Here is a 25091-nt window from a genome sequence, read left to right as displayed (position 1 = left end):
TTAATCTATTCTTTTTTGGGGGGGGGGAGTAATTGTGAAATTTATTTTAAAAAAATGTGGCCAAGGCCTCAGCCTACAGCTCACATCCATGTAAGGATTTTAGCTTCTGCAATGATACTTACACATTTTGGCATGGGGACATCTCTGTATGTGGCCACCCTATTTGTGTATTCACACATCACAGAGTACTTTTTTGTTTCACTACAGCAACAAAAACTGTGACCCACTTACCTGTTTTAAGTCCTTTTTGTCCCCATTTTCCAAAAGTCTGTCTGCAGGGGGAGAAGAATGAGAGGCGACAAAACAAGAGGGAGGAAAAACAACTGCGCTGTATGGAAGAGATATTCACTATGTGTCTGTGGACCGTTACATTTAACCTTCGATAAATCAAAGTCTGTCGGTTTGAGGGCAGAAACTTCTTGTCGTCGCTCTTCCCCTGCCTCATTTCTCCATAAATGGTTCTCCAAATCTTTTGCTGCCTGTCGCAGTAATTCAGTCCAGAGTGAGGTCATTGTCCGTCAGCAACGTGGTACCACTTGTACAATGTCAACCGTGCCTGACTGTCAAAGGACTCTAATATCCTGGGAGCCTGGACTCATTCACCCTGTTTTTCGGCTCTTTGCTTTCTTCCGTGTGATGTATTGATCGAGGCGAGTGCCACTTATTCCCCTCTCCCTTCGTGTGACCTAAATTCCCTCCTGCATGCTCATTAATTAGCTGACGCAAGTCTAAGTTCCCCAGGGAGGGCGGGGATGGAAAAAAAAAAAAGCTCATTATAGGACACATCAATAAATTGGGATTAATCATCCATTTTTGTGTGTGTGTTTGTGCGTACACAGGCGTCAAACAAGCCTGCAGGTGTGATAGCTCTTCATTTATTCATGATAATCTCGGTTTTCTCCAGCACTCATCAGGTTTGTATCTCGGATTTTTAAAAAAAAGAGCTACTAGTTGCATCCATCCATGGTCTACCATGATATTTAAGTATAACATTTAATTTTGCATGACAGTTTACATCATGACTTTTTATAACATAACATTCTAAAACATTGTATACTACCACCTTTGATAAGATGTTTTTTTAAGACACACAGTAGTATACTAGGACTTCTTTATATATTTGCATGATCATTATGACACTATACCATTAATCTTTTACAACTCTTATGACCGTTTTTATGAAATATTATGCAATGTTTTTTTTGTTTGTGTACTACACTGACTTTTATTAAGTTACCTATTTTTTTACATACTAAACGGACTATACAACGACCTTTTTATGATATATTAGTGTTATTTTTTAATCATATTTTTATGACTTACTCCAACTTGAATGACTTTTTAGCATTTTAAATAACTTAGAACGGATTTATTACAGGGTTTTGTTACATTAGACCGTATTAGTTTCAGTGAGACACCGGAAAATGAGTTTTGCTCGTCCATCTCTGCAGGACAAATGGCTCTGTACAAGAGAAGCTGGTAAAGATTCAGGTTGTGGTCTTAATGCCAATGTCTGATCTTAGTTAAGAGCACGATGCAGATGTATGCATGTATGCTGGTGCTAGCACTAAATCTGCAAAGCCCAACATACATACAACTTTCCTCTGAATTCGTTATCTTTGCTTAAAGGTGTCACTTATCTGCAGGCATTATGTTTTTTTTTAAAATTTTTTTTTACTATTTTCCATCATTTAATCGACCAAATAACCAATTGAAAAAATAATCAGCACATTAATCAAAGTTGAAAAGAATTGTTTTTCGGTTGTTTTTGTCACAGCAAAATACAAAGCCAGAACATTGAAAAATGAAAGACACAGAATACAACAACAAACAGTTTATTAGTAACAATTGATTATCAAAAACTATATTTATTAAATAACACAAATATAGACAAGTAACTGATGTCATACATTGCAGGCTTAGTGGTAAACATTCATCGTTGTACACGAATGCTAAATGAGGGCACAAGTGTTTTTCTTCCCGTACGGGTCGTCTAAGGCTTCGTAACATCAACTTTATGGCACAGTTCCAAACATTACATCAGCACGTCATCCATTACTATGTCCCATTTAATAAAGTAGTGAAACATTCATTCTGCCAGACAACATCAATTCATTGTGCTTGGTTTTTGGAAACCACCCAAAAGTACAACAAAACTCCAGTGCAAACACCATTACCTCATTGGTTAAGTACTAACATCTACTTTCTATCTCCAGACTCCATTTCACCATCACCATACGGGATCCCCATATTGTGTATCACAGGGTATCTCTACTGTTACACATGTAAGGCTGCAGGCACTGTAGCTCCGGTATTAGCCGAGATCACAGCTTCATATGGTGAGGCTCGCAGGGCGCTAGATCAAGTGGGAAGAAAATGAAAACCAAAATTTGCATTGATATTCCTATGATTAGAGCCCGACGGATAAATTGGCTAGTTGATATTAGCTTGTTGCAGCTACATTTGTATTTCAACATGCGTTGGCCAACAAGTAACAAGAAATTGCAGCACAATCCCTATTACATAGTTTACCGACCAGACAACACAGAAACATTAGTTTTTCAAAGAAATGTGTCGCACAATATTTATTTTGATCGTAATTCTTTCAGAAAGAATATCAACATCAAAATTGCTTGTTATGCAGTCTTGCTAGGGCTCTGGCAATAAAGCGATTAGGGCTTAAACAGTTAATCAACATGAAACTACTATTATCATCAATTAATTGTTTAAGCCGTTCATGCAGCAAAAAAGCCAATTATTTGATGTTTTCAGGGCCTCATATGTGAGGCTGTGTTGCTTTTTCTGGAATTCCTTTGAGTAAACTACATATCTTTGGGTGTTTGACTGTTGGTTAGACAAAAAACAATTCAAAGATGTCAGCTTGGGATCCAAGACATTTTTCACTATTTTCTGACATAAGAGATTAATCCTTCGGCCTATATTAATAAAATATCACACATCAATAATGAAAATAATCGTTAGTTGTAGCCCTAGTTGTGATTGAAGTTAAGGTAAGGAAGTTAAAATCAGTAAAGTGACATGGAGAGGCATGTTAAACATGTTAAACGAGGCTATTTGTTAGTGTATTTTTGCATTGAGTTGCATTTTTGGAGTGATTGTCCAGCTGGTGTGGAGTGTGCATAAATTCATCTCGGGCTTAGCTTGTGTACATTCTTGCCTTAAATATGTAGTAAATAGTTCTGGTGTTGTTGATCCACGTTTTTGAGGTTGTGAAGAGTTGTGTTCATAGATGAATTTCAAAAGGATTTAAATTAGCGTACGGTCAGAAACCTTTTTTTTTTTTTCTTCCTTTCTTGTCCTTAGAAGGTTGGCAAAACCATTTCAATCTTCCACTGGACTCTTCATGTTAAGTGACAGAGAATGCTCTTGACTGTCAATATGAGAAATGATTAGACTTGCAGCTGTTCTTGGATAGCAGGAATGCATAGCTGAGGAAATGTGATACTAGCTGCCTGTATTGTCATTTGTTGTGTCAGACACACAGCGAACAAAGCCAGGTTACAGAGGGCAACATGGTAAATGCAGTCATTTTCATACGCGTGGGACCAGCTGGGGGGTGGGGGGTGATTGGGCAGAGTTCAGGAGACTGGTCCTCACTTAATGGACTGTTTAGAGGACTTCCTGGTTTGATGGACTGTCAGAAGTGGTGAGAGTTTGGGGCTGGCTGCTGGACAGTGAGGTGCTGTGGTGTGCATGTCTGCCTTCAAGCTCTTCATCCTGAGAATCAGAAGTACAAATATGTTTTCCTGAAGGAATTCCGATATAATACAAATATCAACCATTTGCATAATGATACAATTTGATTGATGATTAAATAATCAGAAATCTGTTAGCGTCTACTGAAGTAGCATGGCTACTATCATACATGAGCCTTGTCCAATGCATCGGCTTAATATTGGTAATGGAATTTGGTTCCATTTGTTTTGTTTATTTTATAAAGTATCATCAGCCTCATTGCTTCAATTTTTTTTCTAGGAATTTGTTACCTATTCTCTTATTCTAAATAATTATCTCTACACCACTGAGATTTGCCTCTATTGTGTTATAATCCTCAGCCCAAAATGGGTCCCCTTCTCTTTGGTGAAGTTTAGGAAGTTTTATTCCACATTAAAGCTGTACTTACCAGTTAAACTCAGACTCCAGTAGACCTGCATCTCGTTTGGACTGTAATATGCAATATTTATTTTTTTGTCTGATTTGGAAAACATTATTCAAGTCTTAGCCTAATCTTCTTATTTTGGCACTTAAATTAAAATAATGTGTTTTAGTTAAATGAGGTAGATATGCAGTGTCTTCCAATAAACTTCAGGATATGTTATATGTTATTATTGATCACTGGCCTGGCTCCAGAATAAACTTTATCCTCTTTCTTGACAATGACCAACAGAACATTATTTACTTTTGCAAAGTGTATTAAAAATGAGCTGCGTAGAGAAAAAAGAAAGATCTGCTTGTACTAGGCAGACTGAAATGCAATAGCTGTAAAGTGCTGTACTTAACACAACAAAAAGCCTTTCCTGTCCACCCTTAAAAGCAGCAGCTCATGCAGTAGTTCACACCGTGTCAGCAGTCTCCTCCCCTTCAGCGGGCTCTCCGTAGAAATTTTGTTGCTCCATGTCAGACAGAGCGCTCTCCAATGCCTCCTCTTCATAGTCAGTTTGGTAGTCTGACTCTTCTGATAATGGGAAGGAGTGAAGAACAGGAAGCAAAGGAGCACATTGTGGGTAAATAAGTTGGAATATGTGGCGTAGAAGCGGTGACAGTGAATGAGGTTGTGCAGGTCAACAATTTAGAAAAGAAAAAATAACAGGGCAGTGTGAGAAGTGAAGGAATACAAATAGGTTACACATAGAAAAGAAGACTGTGGATGGAAATAGCTGAGAACCATTGGTTGCTGTATTATTTAAAGATGGTTTCTAAGTAAGACTCAAATATGGAAATTGTTTATTATAATTATATTGTCTATTTTATTGCAAAGCTTAATGAAATATTCGCAGAGGTCCTACTTTACATCAGCATGTTACAACAGGGTGCATAAAGGAATCCTGAGGTTGAATGTGTTTCCTTTTAAGGCCCCTTAACATACATTTGAAGCCACTTTCTGTTCCATGTCATAAATGGAACATTTATAATAGTACATCAAAAAGTACTACACATTCCATAGTACAGTTCTATGCTCTGACCTCAAGGTTCTCTGACCTCAGTCGATGCGACCCATTTCGATAACTATTGTAATGTAAATAATTGATTTAAGGGTCTTTCTACATTCATAGCGAGTGAAAACATGTTCATGTCCACCCAGCTCTACAATGATATGTTAAACAAAAGCAGGCGCCCATGTGTCTTAATAAATGTGACAAAAGGAATGTTTATGCACATGTTTGTGTTTTAGCGTTTGAGTTGTGACTCCACAAAGAGTTTTAACACGTGGCTTTGTGACTAGCTCGTGGGACCAATCTGCATGTACAGTTAAACAAATAATTGATAAAAATATATTCAGGAACCTATTTCCATGCTTTCTAGTATGAAAAGAAAACCCATCGACAAACAACAGAGGCAGAATGCACGGTATTACCGTTTCTCCGGCATGTCTCCATGTACATGTTTAAAATATATATATATATATGATCAAGGCTGAACGTGAAAGTGTGCGAGTGGTTTTACCGTCGACCAGAGCAGGTTTGACGGGCTCGATGCGGGACACAATTTCTGCCAAGTCAGTAAAGGAAGCATTGGGACATGACACCACCTGAAAGACACAGAAACACACTTATATCCATGAAAGTCATACGAAAATAGACTTTGCTAACAAACAGTCATGCACTGGGTCTCGATAATCAGGTAAAAGATAACTAACCGGTTGTGCTTTAACCATTTCAGCTGCCAGGAATCAACAACTAAATAAAAAGCCGGCAGCAGATTCACAACGACGAAGTGAAGCTGATTTGGCTTTAGTCTTGTCTCCATTTAATGTGCAGTCATATACATTTAGGTGAGGCCCAAATCAGACTATTGCCTAAACTGTGGGTATCTTCTTGTTTGTGTGCATCAGTGACACAAGCTCATTTAACAATTTAATGTTTAGATTTTTTCTTGGAATCATAATATGCTTCTTCTAGATCTACTTCTACTAGAACTACTTTATTTTTATTGTTAGCTTTAGCAGCATAGTCCTTTTTGTTTTCAATTATCTGCCACGGCATTTTGTTTGCTCAGCATTTTGTGAAATTTGTGATGCATATGTTCCACTGAAAGTTGTAATTAAAAGCTGTCAGCTCGCTGTCAGCTACTAAATAATGAAAATTGGAATCAATCGAAGACTAATCTAAGTTTTAAGCATTACAGTTTCAAAATGGCATCCATGACTATTGAGGTTCATTTGTTAGTTTCTTGCTTTGGGGCTATTGTCAAAACTCATTTCAATATCAACCCTGCTATTTTTCTCCTCATCCTCCTCCCCATGTTGTCGTTGGTCAGATTGGGGGTAAATATCTCATCTTTCTTCGTCATTTTGTCTCCGTTCTTGTGACGATAGTTCTTTTGTCTTTCTTTGCCATTTCTGTAGGACAAATCTGTTTCTTTTGTACTTTAAGAGGAGATGGATGCATCATTTTAATGTTATTACTTTGACAGCAATGTAGCCCAGGGACTAATATGAGCTGGTTGACAACAGAATACAGCTGAAAATTACGATACATTGTGAATTGAGAAAACAATGAGAACATATAATACAAAAACATACATGGACTGCAAATGAGATTACAGATATCCAGCAAATTCAAGAGGATGGGAAGGTTGCTTTGTTTTTGCCCAAATGGGTACCAATGCAGAACAGTTACTGAGATAATGTGATAATGACCCGATCAGTTTGATTGCATTGAAGACAAACTATTTCCTTTCAGCTTGGTAGTTATACATTTTTAAATAGCTTTCATTAAACCATGAATGCAAGACATTTGAGTTAAAAATGTCTCCTGTCAGCTGCTTCACTGAAGACAAGAATTGGAAATGTGATAACAATCTGTAGTAATAGTTAAATTCTGCTGTTGCTCTGCATTGAACTGTTGTGCCTGATGGCTCTCTTGTCATGTATTCTACAGCATTCCTTTGTGTTTTTCCCTCCGTCCTTACATTGTTCTTGCTTTGTGTGTTGTGGAACTCCTCCTGGTGTCGGTCTTTCAACATTTTGTCCACCACTCCACTGCGAGTCCACACGTCAAACACAGTCTTTCCGTGCTGGTATCCCACCTCCTACATAACACAAATGCTCTCAAGTCATTATTACTTTTTCTGCTGCAAAACCATTAAAAGATACACCAGAAATCCTTGGGGAAATTTGCCCGATTTGTCAAACTCAAACTTACGGCAATCTCATCAAATTTGCCAAACTCCAGTGTCCGGTATCTGTCAATTGGAGGTCTGATGTACTCGCAGTAGTCGCTGCTCTTTACAGACTCCAGCTGCCTAACGCAACACACGTAGGCCAGCCGGGTCTGAATCTCCGCCATGTTTAACACCTAAGACCACAAGTGAGAGTTAAACATATGTATCACTAGAAAACACCAACATAAACATCCTCATCATTATTCACAGGACACATTTAGTTTAAAAACCTATCTCTGCACAGTATGTTGTCTGTGTCTTTATTTTTAATCAATCCATTACCTTTACTTTCTCAGCTAAGGGATTGAGGCGTTTCCATAGCAGCCACCAGCCTGAGAGTGAGTCGCCATAATTAGTGAGGTTGGTTTCATCCCGGCTGCCCACGTCAATAGCTATCACCACTTTGGCCCCCATGGAGCGTGCCACATCAGCTAGAGAAGAGGAGGACACGAAACAATGGTGGGGCAAGGGAACGAGAGAGAGAGAGAGAAAATAAATCCTACATGAGTGTTAAAATAGTAGCAACGGTATGGTCGAGGCCCTGAGAGAAAAAATGTCACGGGAGGAAAGAAGTAAAGTGAAAAGACTGAGCGTAACACACCGGGCAGGTTGTTGATGTAGCCTCCATCCATCAGCAGGTGTCCATCTTTTGGATCGCAGAGAGGAGGCAGATACCCAGACAGAGACATGCTGGCACGAACATACCGCCACAGAGAACCTCAAACAGCAAACATGGTATGCCGATTTAGCACTATGTATTTCATTAAAAGCAACAAACTTCAACTGACACTAATTAAAAGGGTCAGTTCACCAGTGGCAGAAATCTCAGAGGCAAATAAAACAGAAAGTATCTACTGCGAAGGCCAGACAATACTTTAAGCAAAAAAGAGTTTTCTTACCTAAAAAGCGTCAAATGACAAAACAAAGGATTCACATTGTAAAAAAGATAACACAGTACTTACCATCAGTGTGTACTCTCATGGCAGAGGCAGTGATGTCAGTTGTAATATTGAAATATGGGATCCGAAGGTCCTGCATACACAAAAGGTTCCATCCAAACAGATAAACATAATAAGTTAAGTTCACATGATGCGTTTGCTTATCCTACACTATCTTAATCAGCTGAAACTAATTGATTGTTATCTGTGTGTCCTCTTCTGTAGTTCTTTGGAAACTCACCTCAATCTGTTTGCCCTTGAAGACATTGCTAATGCTGGAGTTGAAGGCAGCGCCGGAGAACATGGAGGTGATTGGGTACGTCAAATCCAGAACCTTCTTAAACACAGAAGTCATTTCCTGCACATCGGAGGGAGAAAAAAAGAAGAAAAAAAAGTTTAAAAATGGCTTCTATTCTCCACACAAGAATGTTTTCTTCATCACAAAGCAGAATGAATTCTTGAAAATTAAAAAGTTAAACTTAATCTAAAGAAGATCTTCTGTATTTGGATGATAGTGCATATGAAGGTTCTTCTTCTTCATGCTTTGCTTCGTAAAAAAGGATAAATTCACCCATTCATAAAAAAAAATCCCTTAACATTTCAACAGAGCAGATTGTCGGGTTCTTACTTTGCTAAGGGCAAACGTTTTATTACAACAGTGGTTATTTTAGTTTGATACTGAGGAGCAGCCACACAGATGATTCAGAACCAAGGACAGAGCCTGAGGAGGAGGAGCTGTGGGAAGACGAATCATGCCACATGTTCAGCCTGTAGACCTCGAGACTGAGCAGGTGTCTCAAATCTACCGTCATGGACGATCACAGGGTTAAACACACAAGGATGAACTTCCTATTACATTAAAAAAGTGCTGTCCATGGGCTAAATATACCAACCATTCAGCGCTGTGTGCGCAACACCGACCCATTACTTTTAATGGATTATCAGCACACCGAGGTTAATTTAATAAAAAGGTAGAATAGAGGTCTAAACTGCATTTTTAAAAATGCTGTTAGAAACAGTCCCCTTTACAAGGACAGACTTACAAGCAGAACATTAAAACATTTAAATTAAAATGTTCCTCTACAAACTGGAGAACCAAACTTGAACAAAGCTAAATATGTCTTCTAAACAATCCCATTAAAACCATTTGATTATCACAATAACTTGGCTGAATTAAATCTATATGCAATTACAAAAACCTCATCTTGGTCATCTTTCTAAACTCTGCAGTCAGCAGATGCTCATTGTTCATGTTTAAGTAATTTCAACATCTTTCTATAATAATTACCGTCACCTCCATAATATCTCCTGTCTAATAAAAAACACAATGGAAACAGGGCTTGTATTCATCTTTTGATGATAAGAAGAGGGCTCAAATTTGATCTGTTTCATATCAAGACTAGTCTCATTGCTGCATTGACTCTCACCATTGCCCATTCTTTGGCCCTCATCCTCAAGCGGCTGTGGCTACGGTCCTCAGCATATAGTGCCCCCATCAGGGAACCGATAGAGGTGCCACCAATAAGGTCCACCGGGATGCCAGCCTCACAGAGAGCTCGCATTATCCCCACCTGGGAACAGCCCCTGAACACGAGGTTCGAGAAAGAAACATAGAAAAGTCACAAATACCCAGCCAGCAGAGAGAAAGCTTTGTAATTAAAATATAATTATAAACTCCATTAAGCCCAGAGGAGGTGTGATATTTAATGTTATATTTAAAAGTTTGTGTGCTAGATTACAATATATTATGATAGGAACTTTTAGAACAACTGTTTGGTAAGACAGACACTGGGATGGCATTACCTGGCCCCTCCTCCTCCCAGAATAAGAGCGATCGCATTGCCTGTAAGGACTCGAGCCAGGCGTGAAAAGTCTGAGTGACGGTCAGCCGGTTTCTCAAACACACGTTCATACAGCTCCAACTGAAAAACAGGTAAATTACTGTAACAAAAGGTAGAGAGGATGAGGGATATGGTAAATGAATCAGAGAAAATCTAATGAGAAAAACTAAATGAGTTAATTAAGGAGGAAAAACGACAAAGACAAGACAAACAACTCATCTGCAAATGAGAAATTAGAGAAAAAAACATTACATCCTACCAGTTTGGGCAGGCTCCTCTTAGAGAAGACCCTTCGGGGACAAGAGAGGTGGAGGTGTCTGGAGATCCAGCTTCGCATGTTGAGCCAGTCCACAGTTCCTTTGGGTGGGGGGCCGTCTTCCCTGTGCAAAAGCACCAGCTGCTTCTGGGCACGCACTGCACTGCCTTCCAACATACGCTCCAGCTAAAGGGAAGACGGCAAGCACAGATGCTTGAGATCATTTCTTACTTCAGAGTGGCTCCTGTGGAGCGCGTGGACAGAATGTTTAATACTAGCCCAGAAATAAACTGCAAACTCCTGACTTCTAGGGACTACACTGGGTTTAAGTCTGCACATTACCTGCATGTGTACAGGTATGCGATTGCGCTTTCATATTTCACGGAGACCCAGAACAGAATTAGAAATTGTTTGAGAGGTTTATTTTTATGACATTTTGTGATGCATTTTAAATCACATTTTTTCCATGTGCCATTTTTAAAAGCTGAATAGTCGGAGGAAGGTCCGATCTCTTACTCCCTCAACAGGCCCACTGCATAAGGTTTAGTGTATGTGCAAGGTGTGCGAGGTTGTTTGTGTCCTGAAAGATAAAACCCAGAACCATGACTCATTCTAAGCAAATATTGATTAATCTTTTCATTTCTCCCACCATCTCCTGTTAAACAGGGACACATTCCTTACTATTCTCAGTGCCCATTTTATCTTGGAAGGCAATTACCTCCCCTTAATTAGCTGGATTGCACTTCCTTTCTCTTGCACCCCACCTCTCTTTCACAATATCCATCCTTTGCTCATTTTGCCAATATGCCCAATCGTCAGATACAAACCTTTCAGAGACGGTGTGACTATTAAGTTGTTTAACCCCAGGATATAAGCATAAATCCGGTCTCACAAAGAGACCTGTTCATAGTAATTGGTGTGATTTTCTCTGTAGAGAGAAATCCTGACAAAAGGCTAGAGATTGTAAAGTCAACTGAAACACAGACCATTAACCCACCAACGTTATCAATTCACCTCCAGCTAGAGATTCATATTTTCAGTTCCAGATAACAAAACCCATCAAGTTGACAAAGTATATTATCGACAATATTGTTTTAAAGTCTGATGTTGTTTTTAAAACCAACAATTTACTTATCCTCCATTCTTGTCTATGTATTCCAAGCCTGATATAGCTGATTCATCTGTATCATAAACCTCCACTGGTTCACTTCCAATGAACATGGGTATTGTAGTTTATTTGGAGTCATTCCCACATGCACCAAGATCTACTGCAGTAAATAGTTATTCGCTCACCAAATCTGCGACTGAAAATAGCCCAGAACAGATACAACTATAACTTATTTTTAATAGTTGGGAACTGTTGTTTTAAGCAAGAAAATTAAATAGAAAACAATGTATATCTTTAAGTTTTAGATTGACTGGACACAAAAAGCAATCTAATGATGTCACATTGGACTTTGAAACCTTGTGATGGGCATTTTTCACAATTTCTTAACTGTTTACAGAACAAGCCAATGATCAAACTAATGTTAAGCAACCCTATACTCTTCAAACAAAAACTACATCGCTAGAGCTACATTCACCACCGACTCTGCTATCACCTCTCTAACACCTCACCTCCCCAACGGCAGGGTCCTGCTCTCCCAGTCCCACAATAATGATGCAGTCAGCCTGACGAATGCACCGCTGCGTCCACGGGGTCAGTGTGTAGTCCGTCTGGTAAAGAACTATGCGATGGAGGTCTTCTTGTTGGCCCAGCCAGCTGGACAGACGATACTCATGGACACTGAGGAGGATAGGAGTCCATTAATGGCAGGCAATGCTGCCTAGCTGGCAGCACACTGTATATCCCTTTTGTGCCAATAAAGCATACTTAAACTGAATTTAATGAGGGAACCAGAAAGATGAAAAGGAAAAATAGAAATATACTACTACTCGTACTACTTGTTGGCCTCAGTATTTGGGTTGTGCTGAAAGAATTCAATATTCAGTCAGCCATCCAACATACCTGTCTAGTGCTGCAGCTCCGAGTCGCTGTTTGATAACGTCACTGGTCAACAGCAGAGTCGGACCTGTGTGTGAAAGATCACAGCAGTTACAGTCAATAAGTCTGGTCAGTTTATAAGTGGTCCACATGTAGGCAAGTGGCACGAGTTTAATAAAAAATATCACGATAAAACAAGCAAATGAGCTGCACTAGGAGTAATATACTGTCACACCGCTCATGGTCACTCCATAAAGCCTTACAGTAAATGCTCTCGTAATAAAAGCCAATTCTTTAGTTCAATATGAACGGACCGTTGTTATCTTACTTGACCCAAAGTACACACAGCAAAGGAGCTGTCCCGTCTAGTAATACTTGGCGGGCCGGATTAAAACGCCTACGAGCCGTAGTTTGCCCAATACAAGATGACCAGACACAGACAGGCTGTGTGTGTCTAAGACAGCAGCAGTAGTGTGGCCAGATGTTACAGAGACCATCCAGGACACTTAGAGTCCGCAACTCCAAGCCCTGATCTCTCTGTTGACGATGGCAGTGAAACATACAAATTAGGAACATTTTCAGCTTGTGTATTTATTTGTCTTACCTATTGCCATGAGTGCGTGCTGCAGCTCCAGGGTGAAGGCAGTGAGAGGTACTTCTTCTGATACGGGCAGGACTGTCACAGTGGAAAGGTTGGAGGCCTGGTTCCCTGCATCCCACTTACTGCCAGGAGTGTGGAGGGCCAAACTGCGAGCTGTGGACATGCATACATACACACATACTTGTAAACTCCTCCTGCGTCAGGGAGTTGAGATTAACACAAGTGCACATGTAGACGCACAAACCTGTTAGAGGACCATTGACCTGCTGCAGGATCTTCTGTCCCAGTAAGTGGATCAACCTGGTGACAACCTGAATAGCACATATTATAAAAGAGGCATCAGATGTCAGCTGCAGTTTCCTCACCATGTATTTAGCGATGCTTAAAATATTTTGGGAACCCTTTACCACTATACTGGCCAGTTGATGAATTCATAACATTCTCATTATCAAAGGTTTAATCAACACATTTTAAAGAATTTTTCCTCTCTATATACAGAAAACAAAGTGTTTTCAGCTGAAAATTTATTTCAACAATTGAGATTCACTCTACCTGTGGGAACTTCCTCTTGATGGAGCTGAGAGCTCCTTCTGGTAACTTAGCCAGCTCAGAGTCTCGTACAGCATGCACTGTGGTGGCTCTGTTTTGATAGGTCAGAGTTTCCACCTGCAGAGAAACAAAAGGACACATCACATTATTTTCTTGGTTAGAAACCAAAAAGGTCCAATCAGTTTTAATGTATGTTAGTCCATCGCGATGATGTTCGTTTCACAAGTTCCAAAGTTTAAAAAAAGAAGCGCTATAAATAAGATCTCTCCATCTCATGCAGCGTTGACGTCAACACAGCAGTGCTAAATTCGTCTTAGAATGTTAGCCACCTTCAGAACAATCTCATTCCCACCATCGCAGGAGCTGCGAACAGCTTCCCTCCTCCAGGTAACAGTAACCATAGCCTCCATCAACCCAGGTATTATTAGAAGCATCGTGGCAGAGAGCAGCCAATTGGAAAGTGTAACAAAGTGACTGCTTTACATAGTTCATCAAAATGAAAAACACAAAGTCCTTGTTTTAATACAGTTAAAAGGAGCAACACTAAATGTTTGAGTACGTTGAAAGGAATAAATGCACATACACCAAGAAATATGCTTTTGTACGTCTGCCACTGTTCAATTTCCTTTTTTATGAATTCTCAATTACCCTTTAAATGTGTGCAGCATGGTTCAGCCTCACATCCCAACCTTCACACGCCTACATTCAACCATGACTGGTCAATGAAAAAGCACCTTATGAATGTTAATGCAAAGACATTAGACATGGGCCTGCGGAGAGGAACCATATGTATAATGTGCAACAGAAATTGAAGTGGTGGTGGATGAAGGGACCCACTCAACACATCACAAGTGTCACCGCAATATGTATGTTTTCAGGAATCTGACAAAATGATTGGCATCTCAGTGGCATCTCCTTCCCTGGATATCATTTAAAAAGAGTGCAATAGGTTTCATATATTTTTTTACTTATGTTTTCATATGGTATTATGATTGTGCCTGATAACGCATATGGAGTGATGGATTGTGCGAGAGTGGTCACTGGCTTTATTTGCTAATTTTCCAAAAAAGTGCAGGTGGTGCCAGTTTAGGTGACTATACATAAACAAACTCTAAACATTTATCCGATGCATCCGTCCCTATAAACCATCAATTAATCAAAAAAGTTGTGTTTACTGCAGCCATTTTATTCACAAACACTTTATGAAAACTAAGATAAACTTGGTGATACACGCACAGAATTAGGAGATTATCGGAAACTAGTGGCGCTCAGTTCTGCAATTCTGAAACGCTGCACTACAGCTGACCAGAAGTGTTGGTAGTTTGAACCTGGAGGAGAGCAGCTTGATCTTATGTTAAGCAAAATAAGGATTTAAGGTTTAACTTGATTTGTATCTTTTATAATTAAAATGTGAACAAATAACAAAACTGGTTTGACTGTTTATGATTAAGTAGATCTATAAGTGAAAAGTAAAGTGAGATATGAAGTGAAAGTTAATGTGTGAGAGGCATCATTAGACGTACAATGATTTCTCTCACATGTCTGGCTTCAATTCTCCACCTCATCATCTGCATCGCCAGTTTCCCATCGCCCAAAATGCTTGTATGCATGGCTCAGTGTTTCCATACAGGTGCGCACAGCCCACGTCAAGTTGTTTTTTATAGATCACAATGTTTGCGTCTTTTCCTACAAATGCTAGTCTAAATGTGTTTGAAGCCCCCAAGAAAAGCATATTTCATGATGTATGCTGAATAAATGAATAGAACTGTATGTATACTATAACATACAGTACGTTACGGATAATAAAGATACAGTATTTTCTTGTTTAGAATCATTTTCAGCAGGTTTGCAGCTAGAGTTTAGTCACTTTTTCTAACTAAATATTCATTAGATGTACTTGGTTGACTTGTTATTCATTGGTAGTGAGAGTAGACCAACGGTGGTGTTTTTGAAGAACATACTGACAGTGAATGTTATGTGAGGATTAATTACCGTTAATGACAAACAGTTTTCCTGATGCATATTTAAATGTGCATGTTTTTGATCTACTGTGTTTCTGAAAAAAAAAGAGAAATGTTCCTCTTGATATGCAGTCATTAATATTTATGAATATACAAAAATGAAAAACAGATTTTATAGTTTTGCAATTACGACCCACCATCCGTCTCCCCCCCACCATCATGGTCCTTACCACTCCAATCAGGTCGCCGCGTCCGTACTCTCCTATGAGCTCCTTCTTTCCATCTTCCTTCATGATTACAGAGCGCAGTCGACCACTCAGCACTATGAAAGTACTGTCGGATTTCTCTCCTTGCCTGAAAAATATACACACAAAAAATTCAAAAATCACTGCAAATATGCCAAACCTCCACTTTTTAAATGTTTGTTGACATTAATATGACATTCATGTGATTTTAGATAAATTCCAAAGTTGAATTTTCTGAAGACTATTTTTCATTCTTATGAGCAGAGTACCTGTAGACCGCCCTGCCTGCTTCCACAGCCATCCAGTCGAGGGCGAAGTCTATCTGTCTGACAAAGGACGACATCCTTTGCACCACTGTGTGAGCAACGTTCAGCACAACCTTGGGCTCCACACGCATTATCCTGTGGAGGACACAACCACAAGAGACCATTGTCAATGCCTTTGTAAACATTTTACTTGATGCAAGTAGGTTTTTTAAGTCTATGGTTTACACTGCACCACAAAGCCCAAACACAGACACAATATTTTTAGTCTGGAATCAGAATCTTTGATGTCTTATTTTACTATAAAAATATCATACTATAAAAATGTGTCATTTATGGGGGGGAAGGACACAACATTAAAAATGTATTTAAGTTTTCAACTGGAAAACAGGTGTTATACTCAAACTTCATTGACTGGTGAGCAAGTTTTAAAAGTTAGTTTTCAAACATTTCACATAATATAAGTTTTTGTTTCACCTGATTTTATGTTGTAAACTACCTTTATTTCACATATTTTATTGTATTTAATTCCTACATTTTTTATTAAACAAGCTTTTTATTAAAATGAACAAGAAAGCTAAAGTTGAAAACAAAGAACACATTTTATTTGTACTTTCCTTAAGGCCTTAAGATGGCCCAAACATACTGCAGTTTATCTAAATGTTTAGATAAGGTCTGTGAGTATTATTCATTATCAAAATAAAAAGCTTTTACAATTTATAAATCTGTTATACACTCAAACGTCACCATCTACAGTTACTGCTCTCTGCCTGGATGGGTGTGTGCAGATGTGAGTGGAGATGTGTGACTGACTCGTAGAAGTGGGTTTTGGAAATGGAGAGGAAGATGCAGTCTCGCTGGGCTCGAACAGTGAATATGAGGGGCTCTCCGGTCAGGACAGCAAGTTGACCGACGAGCTCTCCGGGGTGCGTCACAAACAGACGCGTCTCTTCTTCACGGTCAATCATCCGTTGGTAAACATGGAGGAGGCCAGAGATCACGAACTGAATGCTCACCTCCTAAAGCACCGTGAGGAGAGGAGAGCACAAATCTGACATTCTGAAGGTGAAGCTTCGGGTGTGCCAATGGGACACACTGATTTGTGAGTTCTTAGGTTATTAGAGTTAGAGCAATAGTTTATTACTGTTATGATTAGACTTGTACAAATAATACAGCTGATGAGTGTACTCTTCAAAAGGTGGAAAAACTTTAAAAATTAAATGAATCTTAGGTTTCAGAAACAGAAAGGAAGATATAACTGCTTTTGAAGTTGTTCTTCTAACCTGGTCTCCCTGGCGAGCCACCACAGAACCAGCTTTGACTTGATGGAGGGTCACTCTGCCCTCAAGTAGATTTGGGTCCTGCAAAAAAAACAAAAAAAAAACAAGGGTGTGAGCAAAAAAAAATATACAGAATAAGTGATACATTTTTGTTCATTTTCTGTGATCAACCGGTCACCTGCAGCTGGATGATTCCCAGCAGGTCCTTCTTAGCAGCCTGAAGGATTGTGCAACTCTTACTGAGGTGGAAGGCATCAGAGTGCCCCCCACTGTCCGTGTAGTGGAACACTTCGGAGGGTGTGTGCTGCATTGTCACGCTCTTCTTCAGACTGGACTACAAAGACAGATATAAGAGAGAGATTTATGAGGATGAACGAAACAGCAGCATAAGATGCAGTGGATGCTGGGATGTGGTTTTAAATCTACACAGCCAAACTGTGATTCAATGTGAAGAGGTGAGGTGACAGGAGAGTCTTACTTTGGGAGTGACAGGACTGGGTGGAGCCTCATCTATAGTGACTCGAGCCCGTTCACAAGCCATGTTCAGGTCATTACCTGCAACTCAGGACAAAGGAGGACAATTACGATTTCAGGTATGTTGGTATTTGTGTGTGTGTGTGTGTGTGTGTGTGTGCGTGTCCTTCCTTTCAGATCAGTGATTGCAGGAAATGAGTACAGACATATGCCATTTGGTGACCGCTTAGATCCAAATCAGTGACCCACCTGTGCAGTCGGTGGACATCGAGGTGGCTCGCAGCTTCCTGTGGCTGCTTGAAGGACTGTCCTTTACACTATCTGCGTATTGTACAGTGCCAGCACAGGGTCAGTCTCAACACAACACAAAGCACTTTTTTCCAATCAGTGTATGTTTAGATTTATTAGTTTGACCTGTCTCTGTGGAGCTATCCGTGGCCCCAGAGAGCAACTCGTCCTGGAAGTACAAACGACGAGTCGGCTTCCCAGATGCTGCATCTCCCATCACGCTGTTTATGTTGGACAAGGGCACCGCCCGAGTCTCCTGTCAATTAAGCAACAAACAAGAATAACCGTCCACATTTCAGTTAGTCAGGACTACAGTAAGACATGGTGAGGACGAGATTCTACATAAAAACAAAAAACATTTAAAAAACACCAGGAAAGCCCCTCCACATATTTCCTGCCAAAAATATTTGAAGTAGTATTTGGGTTCATCATCATAAAGTCTGAGGCGAGCCAGGTTTACTTGCCTCCCTGTTTACTGTGAAGGGGTTGTAATCATTTTTACTGCGATTTATGAAGGACCAAGTTTTGATACTATGCTTAATGTTCTGTGAAATTAACTTGCATGTGTGACAGAGTGTGTATGTGCATTTCAGTGCTTGTTTATGTCCACATTCATATACATTAGTTTAGGTATTCAAAGGGAGCCTCTCTGTGTGACTGTGTGTACACACACACACAATCATGTGTGAACCAATTAATTTCCCTCCTACCGGATTGAAGAGCTCGGTTGTTAGGCCCAGATAGTTATGCAACGCCAAGAAGGTGACTCTTTGGAGGCGCACCATGATTATCTGTAACACACACAAAATCAAACACAGCGGTAAACAGAGCAGAAAATATAATACATTAGATTGTAATTACATTAAAATGTGATTGTGTTTTATTTTATATTGTTGTGTTACAGGAAACAGGAACACGTCTCAAAGAAAAACAAATAGTACACACTGCGTGTGCGTGTGTGCGTGTGTGTGTGTGTGTGTGTTTTTTTATTGTTAAACAATCTGTTACCTGAATGACTCGAACAAGCGTCTCTGGATATTTCTTAAACACAGACTCAAAGGCTGATGCTGGTAAACGTAAGATGGTTGCATGAGTTGCAGCCCGTGCACATACAGTCTTATATGGAGCTGGGTAACCCTGGAAAAGGAAGCACAAAACAGGAAGAAAGAATTCATGACAAAGAGGCAGACACTAAAGCCTCACATACATATTTGATTGCAGTGTCGATAGAACTGTGCATGGAATAATGCACTTTTTAAGTCTCCATTCAAGATTCCTTTCATTCCAGATTTACCAATAAAATTATTGAAGAAGTTGACTAATCAAATACAACGATCACACAAACCCTAAAAAGTGTTATCTGAATGGAGGAACAAATGAGACACAACTGAGACAAACAGAGCCGAAAGCAAAAGAGGACAGAAAGAGAGAAGTAAGTCTGATGTGCAGATGCAGGGAAAAAAAGGAGCTTACAGTGATGATGTCTAGAATACTGAGCAGGCTGTGGACGCTGTCTCCTGGGAGCACGTCCTTCACCACTGGTTCAGTACCATCCTAAAAAAAACAGGAAAATCAAAATACAAGCAATAAAACCAACAATATAGTCTTTATTTAAACTGTAATGTGAAGCCACACATATTGCACCTTTTCATACAAATCAGCAGGATTCCAGTGAAATTGGAGAAATAATACACTACCCACAGTGGTGAGATTAAATGTAGATGGGATGCTCCTCCTGACTTGTACATATTGGCAGAAGCAATTTGCAGCAGAAAAACACATTTAAATACAAAAACAGAAGGCGTGGAGAGCAATACTTTTTATTCTGCTTGTTGAGCCATAAACAGCAGACTGCATCGAGATAAATGTTGCTTTACTGCCCCCTGGTGGTCCTATGTTTTCATGGATATTGTGAGGTTGAGGAGGCCCTTCTAACAGTTTTAACAGAGTGTTAAATGTGCTGTGCCTTTGATTCACACTTGATTGAAACAAAATGTCACATCTTTTTTGATAAGAGGCACGATGGTGGATGACCTGTCCTCATTTTAGCATGATGTATTTCTATATTTTTGTATATTAAAAATGCATTAAACATCCATGTGTAATTATATTTTATTTTGCGGTACAGTTGTCCCTCGCTATAACGCGGTTCACCTTTCGCCGATTTTTTTTTTACAGCGTGCAGTATGAACGTGCATTGTGTTGTGCGCCCTCATTAAGCTAAGGGACTGTACTGTACATCCATGTCAATCAGTCTCCACCATGCATTGTCTCCACCGTGCAGTGTCTTTGAGAGTGTTTAAATAAGAGAGAAATGTTTTTCTATAAAGCAAACTGCTGAAAATGTAACGTAAATGTAATGATATCCACATACGTTCTCGTGGATGCAGAGCTCGAGTCGTCCATCCTGGACCACGAAAATGCTATCGTCATCGTCTCCCGGCCTGAAAAGACTTTCACCCTCCTGCAGTTCGATAAACACCATGTGTCGACACAGCTCTAGGAACAGGGGCTTCTCAAAATGGCCCAAGACTCTACAACAAGTAGTAGAACACACAAACATTATGAAAACTAATAGGAGAATGGAAAAAGTCAAATTTGTAGATAAAGTTGTATATTTTTCAACCTGACATTCTTTAGCATATATAGGACCTCGGAGGGCATGTTTGAGCTCTGCACATCAAACTCTGTGAGGTCAGCCTCCAGCAGGGAGGGTGGAGGTTCCTTCGGCTGCAGGGTGGGAGGATCTTTGCGGATCCTAAGGATTCTGATGACGGGTACAAGAACAAAATATTTAACAAATTCAGGGTTACCAGTCCCATTTAGAGATTCATTTCAAAGACTAGCCCATTTCCAACAATGATCAAGCAGGTATGAAATCCAGGTTGCGCAAATACATGAATATGTTCCTCATGTTGTGGTCCATATTATGTAAACAATGCAGCATTGCGCTTGGAATTACAACCAGTATTTAGCCGGTGGTTGACCCGCATACAGTTGTACCCCCATTTATTGTTTGGACCCCAGCTGATAATTCATTACTATCCAAGTCTCTCAGCAATGCCCAACACACATTTGAAACCATTGCTCCTAGCTAGAGTTGAATCACAAGCCTTAAACCTTTGCAAGTAAAACATTCTCAACTTTAGCAACTGAACCAAACATGCGGACAAATCTAACATCACAACAGTTTGAAAGAAGTTGGGAAGACAACAATGTAATGTCATCTAACCTGCACATGCTACCATGTGATGTGACTCACAAAAAATGTCACAAAAAATGCTTAGCCCTATCAGCTGGAAATGTTATCCGTTTTGGGAAGCTCTGATAGATAGCCTCGGAGTTCATTCCCAGTTACAGGAAAATATTGAAATGATTTTCCAGGAAAACACAAGAGTTACCAGGATTTATTTATTTTTTTCCCTTGGGTGAAAAACTACTCAACTATTCTTCAGGATTTCCCGGACATGTAGGAACTCTGAAATCCCCTTAATCAATTGACTAAACAAGACAAAAAACAAATCTGAAGAACTGTTCCAAGGTTTTTTACTTGCGCACACAAAAAATTAAATAAATAAATGAAGCGTACTTGCGAGCTATACTGAGAACTTTGGTTCGTTTGCGTATGCGCTGCGGTTGCTTCGTCACTAAGGCAGAGTTGGAAGGAGAAATCTCTGACATCGTCTGGACCTTAGAAAGATAAACACAAGCAAGATTTTCATGTTTGCAGTTTGTTTACTGCAGACAGAAAAATGTATTCATATTTATGTGACACAAGTGTAGACCTAATAAATAGAGACAGATGGAACAAAAAAAATAAGAAAGTTCTTGATTAAATATAGGAAGCCACTACTGAGGACCTGCTTTCATAACTAAGCTAAATGCAAAAGTAATTTTCGGTCTTATTCTTTTAGTGTATTACAATAAGCTACTGGAGCCTTGGCATTTATATTATTATTATTATATTGCGAGACAAATGGACATAGAGAAAACCTTTCGCATCATCTTTCTTCCATAGAAGAGCACTTTATCTCGTTTTCTGAAGCGATACTGGGGTACACCGGGCGGTTTTTCACCTTGACACAGAACGAAAGAACAAAAAGCAGATAAAGCCTTGTTAATGAGACCACATTCTGAAAAGAACTAGAAAGACAACATTGGATTTTCTAAAGAGCCAGACAAAAGTGACTTTTTGTTGTTGGGTGACTCACGAGCAAGCTTGTATCTCCTGTAAAGGAAAAGCACCACAATCCCAATCAGTGAGATGGCGACTGCAGCTCCAATCAGCACACCTGTGAGCTAGAAGACAGACAAGAGCATTGTAACAACAGTACAGACACATGAGAAGGTTTAGTAATGTAGTTTCCCACAGAATAAGATGTTATTTATCTGCTGGTTTAGTAACATTATCTGTCAAAGTCCAAAACTGTGCCCCAGTTAAATACCACATACTAATTTTTGTTTTGAGTATGCAGTGAATTCACACTGGAAAATAGACTACATAAAGTATCCAGTACTGCCATAAGCAGTATGTAGACTAAAACAGAGTAATTGAGTCTACGGTTGACAAATAAAATATTGTCCCACAATGATAATCCCACAAACAAACATGAGGAGCTGCTAACTGCTGGAAAAGTTGTGGATAGAGCTGAAACAACAGTGATAATAACCTGCCACTCTCATGGTTTGTTGATACTAAGCAGTATAGTATGGATTTATTGTATATTGATTAGAATGAACTGTAACCGATGTTACAGAAAATGTGTTTATGTTGCATAGTGAAAACAAACACCATGTTGTTTGGTCTTAGGACAGAGCACAAGTCCTGTCTTTTAATGTCATGATACGTGCACCCACGCTTTATGCAGACAGTGTTGCCAGATTTGAGCAAAACTTTGATTAGTATTAATCACTTATAATAAGAGATCTAATGTTTTAAATGTCTTTTATCTCTGCGTTATGAAATAATAATAATGTGAATAGGAAGAAAAGAATATCCTCTAATTTATGCAAATCAGAGGAGTGATGGGACCAATACAATTGGAATATTTAAAATCGGTGGAAACATGACAAAAAAAAACAATTACAAATTTACAAACCTACCCAAAACTATTATTAACTGCCATATTAAATACAAAAAGTATCCCAGTCTGGCATCACTGCATGCAGAGGGGACCGTGCTGTGCCTGCTGTTAATGAACTGTTCATACCATGGTGTTCTGCATCCTTTCTTCCACAAACTGTTGCAGGCGTGTGCTGATTTCATTTTTGCTGTTCATCAGCAGCTAGAACATAAATAAGATTAGCACAATTTCTTAAATCCCCCAAAACTGTGGCTCAAATGAAAATATACAAATATGATCGTTGCTTACTAAACTCGCCCTTGTCAATCTGCAGAGTTCTCCATCATCCTCTCCTGAGCAGGTCATCCTGGAGTCAGAATTGAATACAGGTTTAAAGCTAAGCAGGAGTTCACTCACACGGATTTGCCCTGATGTTTGGTGCATAATGAGCATAGCAGAGAAAACACAACACAAGCAAGTAAGTTCATGAAACAGGCGAGAAGCATTGATCATAATAATTAAAAATAACAGAAGATGGCTAATTTACATTAGCCCTGTATACGGTGAAATGTGGGTATGACCGCAGCATACAATAACTGTGTATGTGAGGATGATACCTTTCATTGAAAGCTCATCATTTCAAAGGGGAGAAGGGAAACTATGTAAAGAGGAAGATGGATTTGCGAACCAACAGTATGCTCCACCAGCCGCTTCATCCGTTGGTTTCGTGTCCTCATTTAAACATGACTTCGTGACATGATCAAGAAGCTACACGATGAGCTAACAGCTAACTAGTCCGATGAGCTTGGGACGATGTAATTAGCGGCTGTCGTTGTTTATTGTGTGTGCAGTCTATGGTTGTATTTGTAGCTGTAGCTTGACGTTAGCTAAAACAACACTAGCTAGCAGCTGGCTGACTTAGATAACCCGTCTTGCCAGTGATAAACAACCGAAGTCAACGTCACATCTCAGCATTATCAAATTATCAGCGAACAGAAAAGACTAGACTTACTTTTCGAGCGTTTCTGTTGTGCTGCGTTAAGCTAGTAGTGGCATCGCCTCACAGACGATGGAGCAAAGTTAGCAGGTAGCTCAAAGTTTTCTGTATGCTGCATGTCACTTGCTTAGCTCCGCCCACGTTTGTCTGTCCACGAGTGATGCGATGAGTCCTTTCCTGTCGACTGTTTATTTTTTGAGTTGGCTACTGATCGATATGGAAGCCCGTTCTATGGAAGCCCGTTTACACCACTTTAGTAAAAAAAAAAATTAAGATCCTGTAAGTCATAATTGTGAGATACTATTGCTTAACTATCTCATAATTATGACTTAACTATGTCATAATTATGAGATGATGTAGTGTTTTAATTCACTTTGTCTCTCTCAACCAATAGCGGTATAGCTTTAACACATACTCGGGATTCCTGTGGGATTTGCACTTTTTTATTGAGGTACAGTTTTCACATTTATTTTACATATATTGATATTAAATGAATGAAATAAAAAAGTACTTTATTAAGACCTCAAGGAGAAATTGTCAAAACCTGTCCACTAGTGAAGTAATAAGTATTGATGTGCTGCAACATCGGAAAAAACACTGCCATATATATATATACATATATATATATATATATATATATATATATATATATATATATATATATATATATATATATATATATATATATATATAAAAAGTGTTTCATGACTCTCTTGTACAAACACATAGACGAAAAGGCGTTTTGACAGCGTCTTTATTTCAAATCTTGAATGATATTATAAATAGTAAAATACATTAACTCAACTACTGTTCTTAAGTACAATGTTAAAGTGTTGTACTTTACTTAAGTATTCCCACTTTATGCTACATAATATTTGTGTTCTACTACATTTACAAGACAAATTATAGTATTTTTTACTCCACTACAATTATTTAGCGGCTGTAGC

The 25091-nt window shown here is 39.2% G+C and overlaps 1 protein-coding gene across 2 annotated transcripts; it reads right to left on the bottom strand.

Moving 5' to 3' along the window:
* Positions 1–1819: 1819 nt before the first annotated feature.
* On the bottom strand, positions 1820–24323 carry LOC137783639 (patatin-like phospholipase domain-containing protein 7). 2 transcript variants are annotated; one of them, XM_068573803.1, is made up of 36 exons: positions 24160–24323; positions 23457–23575; positions 23295–23369; positions 22296–22383; positions 22078–22160; positions 21674–21774; positions 20711–20851; positions 20459–20618; positions 19558–19638; positions 19093–19221; positions 18795–18875; positions 18211–18340; positions 18046–18117; positions 17801–17877; positions 17501–17656; positions 17326–17403; positions 16856–17061; positions 16049–16180; positions 15765–15888; positions 13577–13690; positions 13269–13335; positions 13028–13177; positions 12448–12511; positions 12057–12225; positions 10443–10625; positions 10146–10264; positions 9770–9926; positions 8584–8700; positions 8367–8436; positions 8006–8122; positions 7687–7835; positions 7386–7538; positions 7153–7272; positions 5686–5770; positions 4581–4696; positions 1820–3738 (listed from the first exon to the last, which is right to left on the bottom strand). In XM_068573803.1, the coding sequence occupies exons 2-36, from the start codon at positions 23511–23513 to the stop codon at positions 3631–3633; spliced, it is 4029 nt and encodes a 1342-aa protein (XP_068429904.1). In that variant the 5' UTR covers positions 23514–23575; positions 24160–24323; the 3' UTR covers positions 1820–3630. The 2 variants fall into 2 exon arrangements, with proteins under 2 accessions (XP_068429904.1, XP_068429903.1); XM_068573802.1 differs by having other exon boundaries at positions 23457–23514.
* Between the last annotated feature and the right edge of the window lie 768 nt (positions 24324–25091).

This window comes from Clinocottus analis, unplaced genomic scaffold, assembly GCF_023055335.1.
Source record: "Clinocottus analis isolate CAN_PGR_092001 unplaced genomic scaffold, fCliAna1.0.p SCAF_13, whole genome shotgun sequence".
Taxonomy (NCBI): domain Eukaryota; kingdom Metazoa; phylum Chordata; class Actinopteri; order Perciformes; family Cottidae; genus Clinocottus; species Clinocottus analis.
This window is presented reverse-complemented; position numbering and strand designations above follow the sequence as displayed.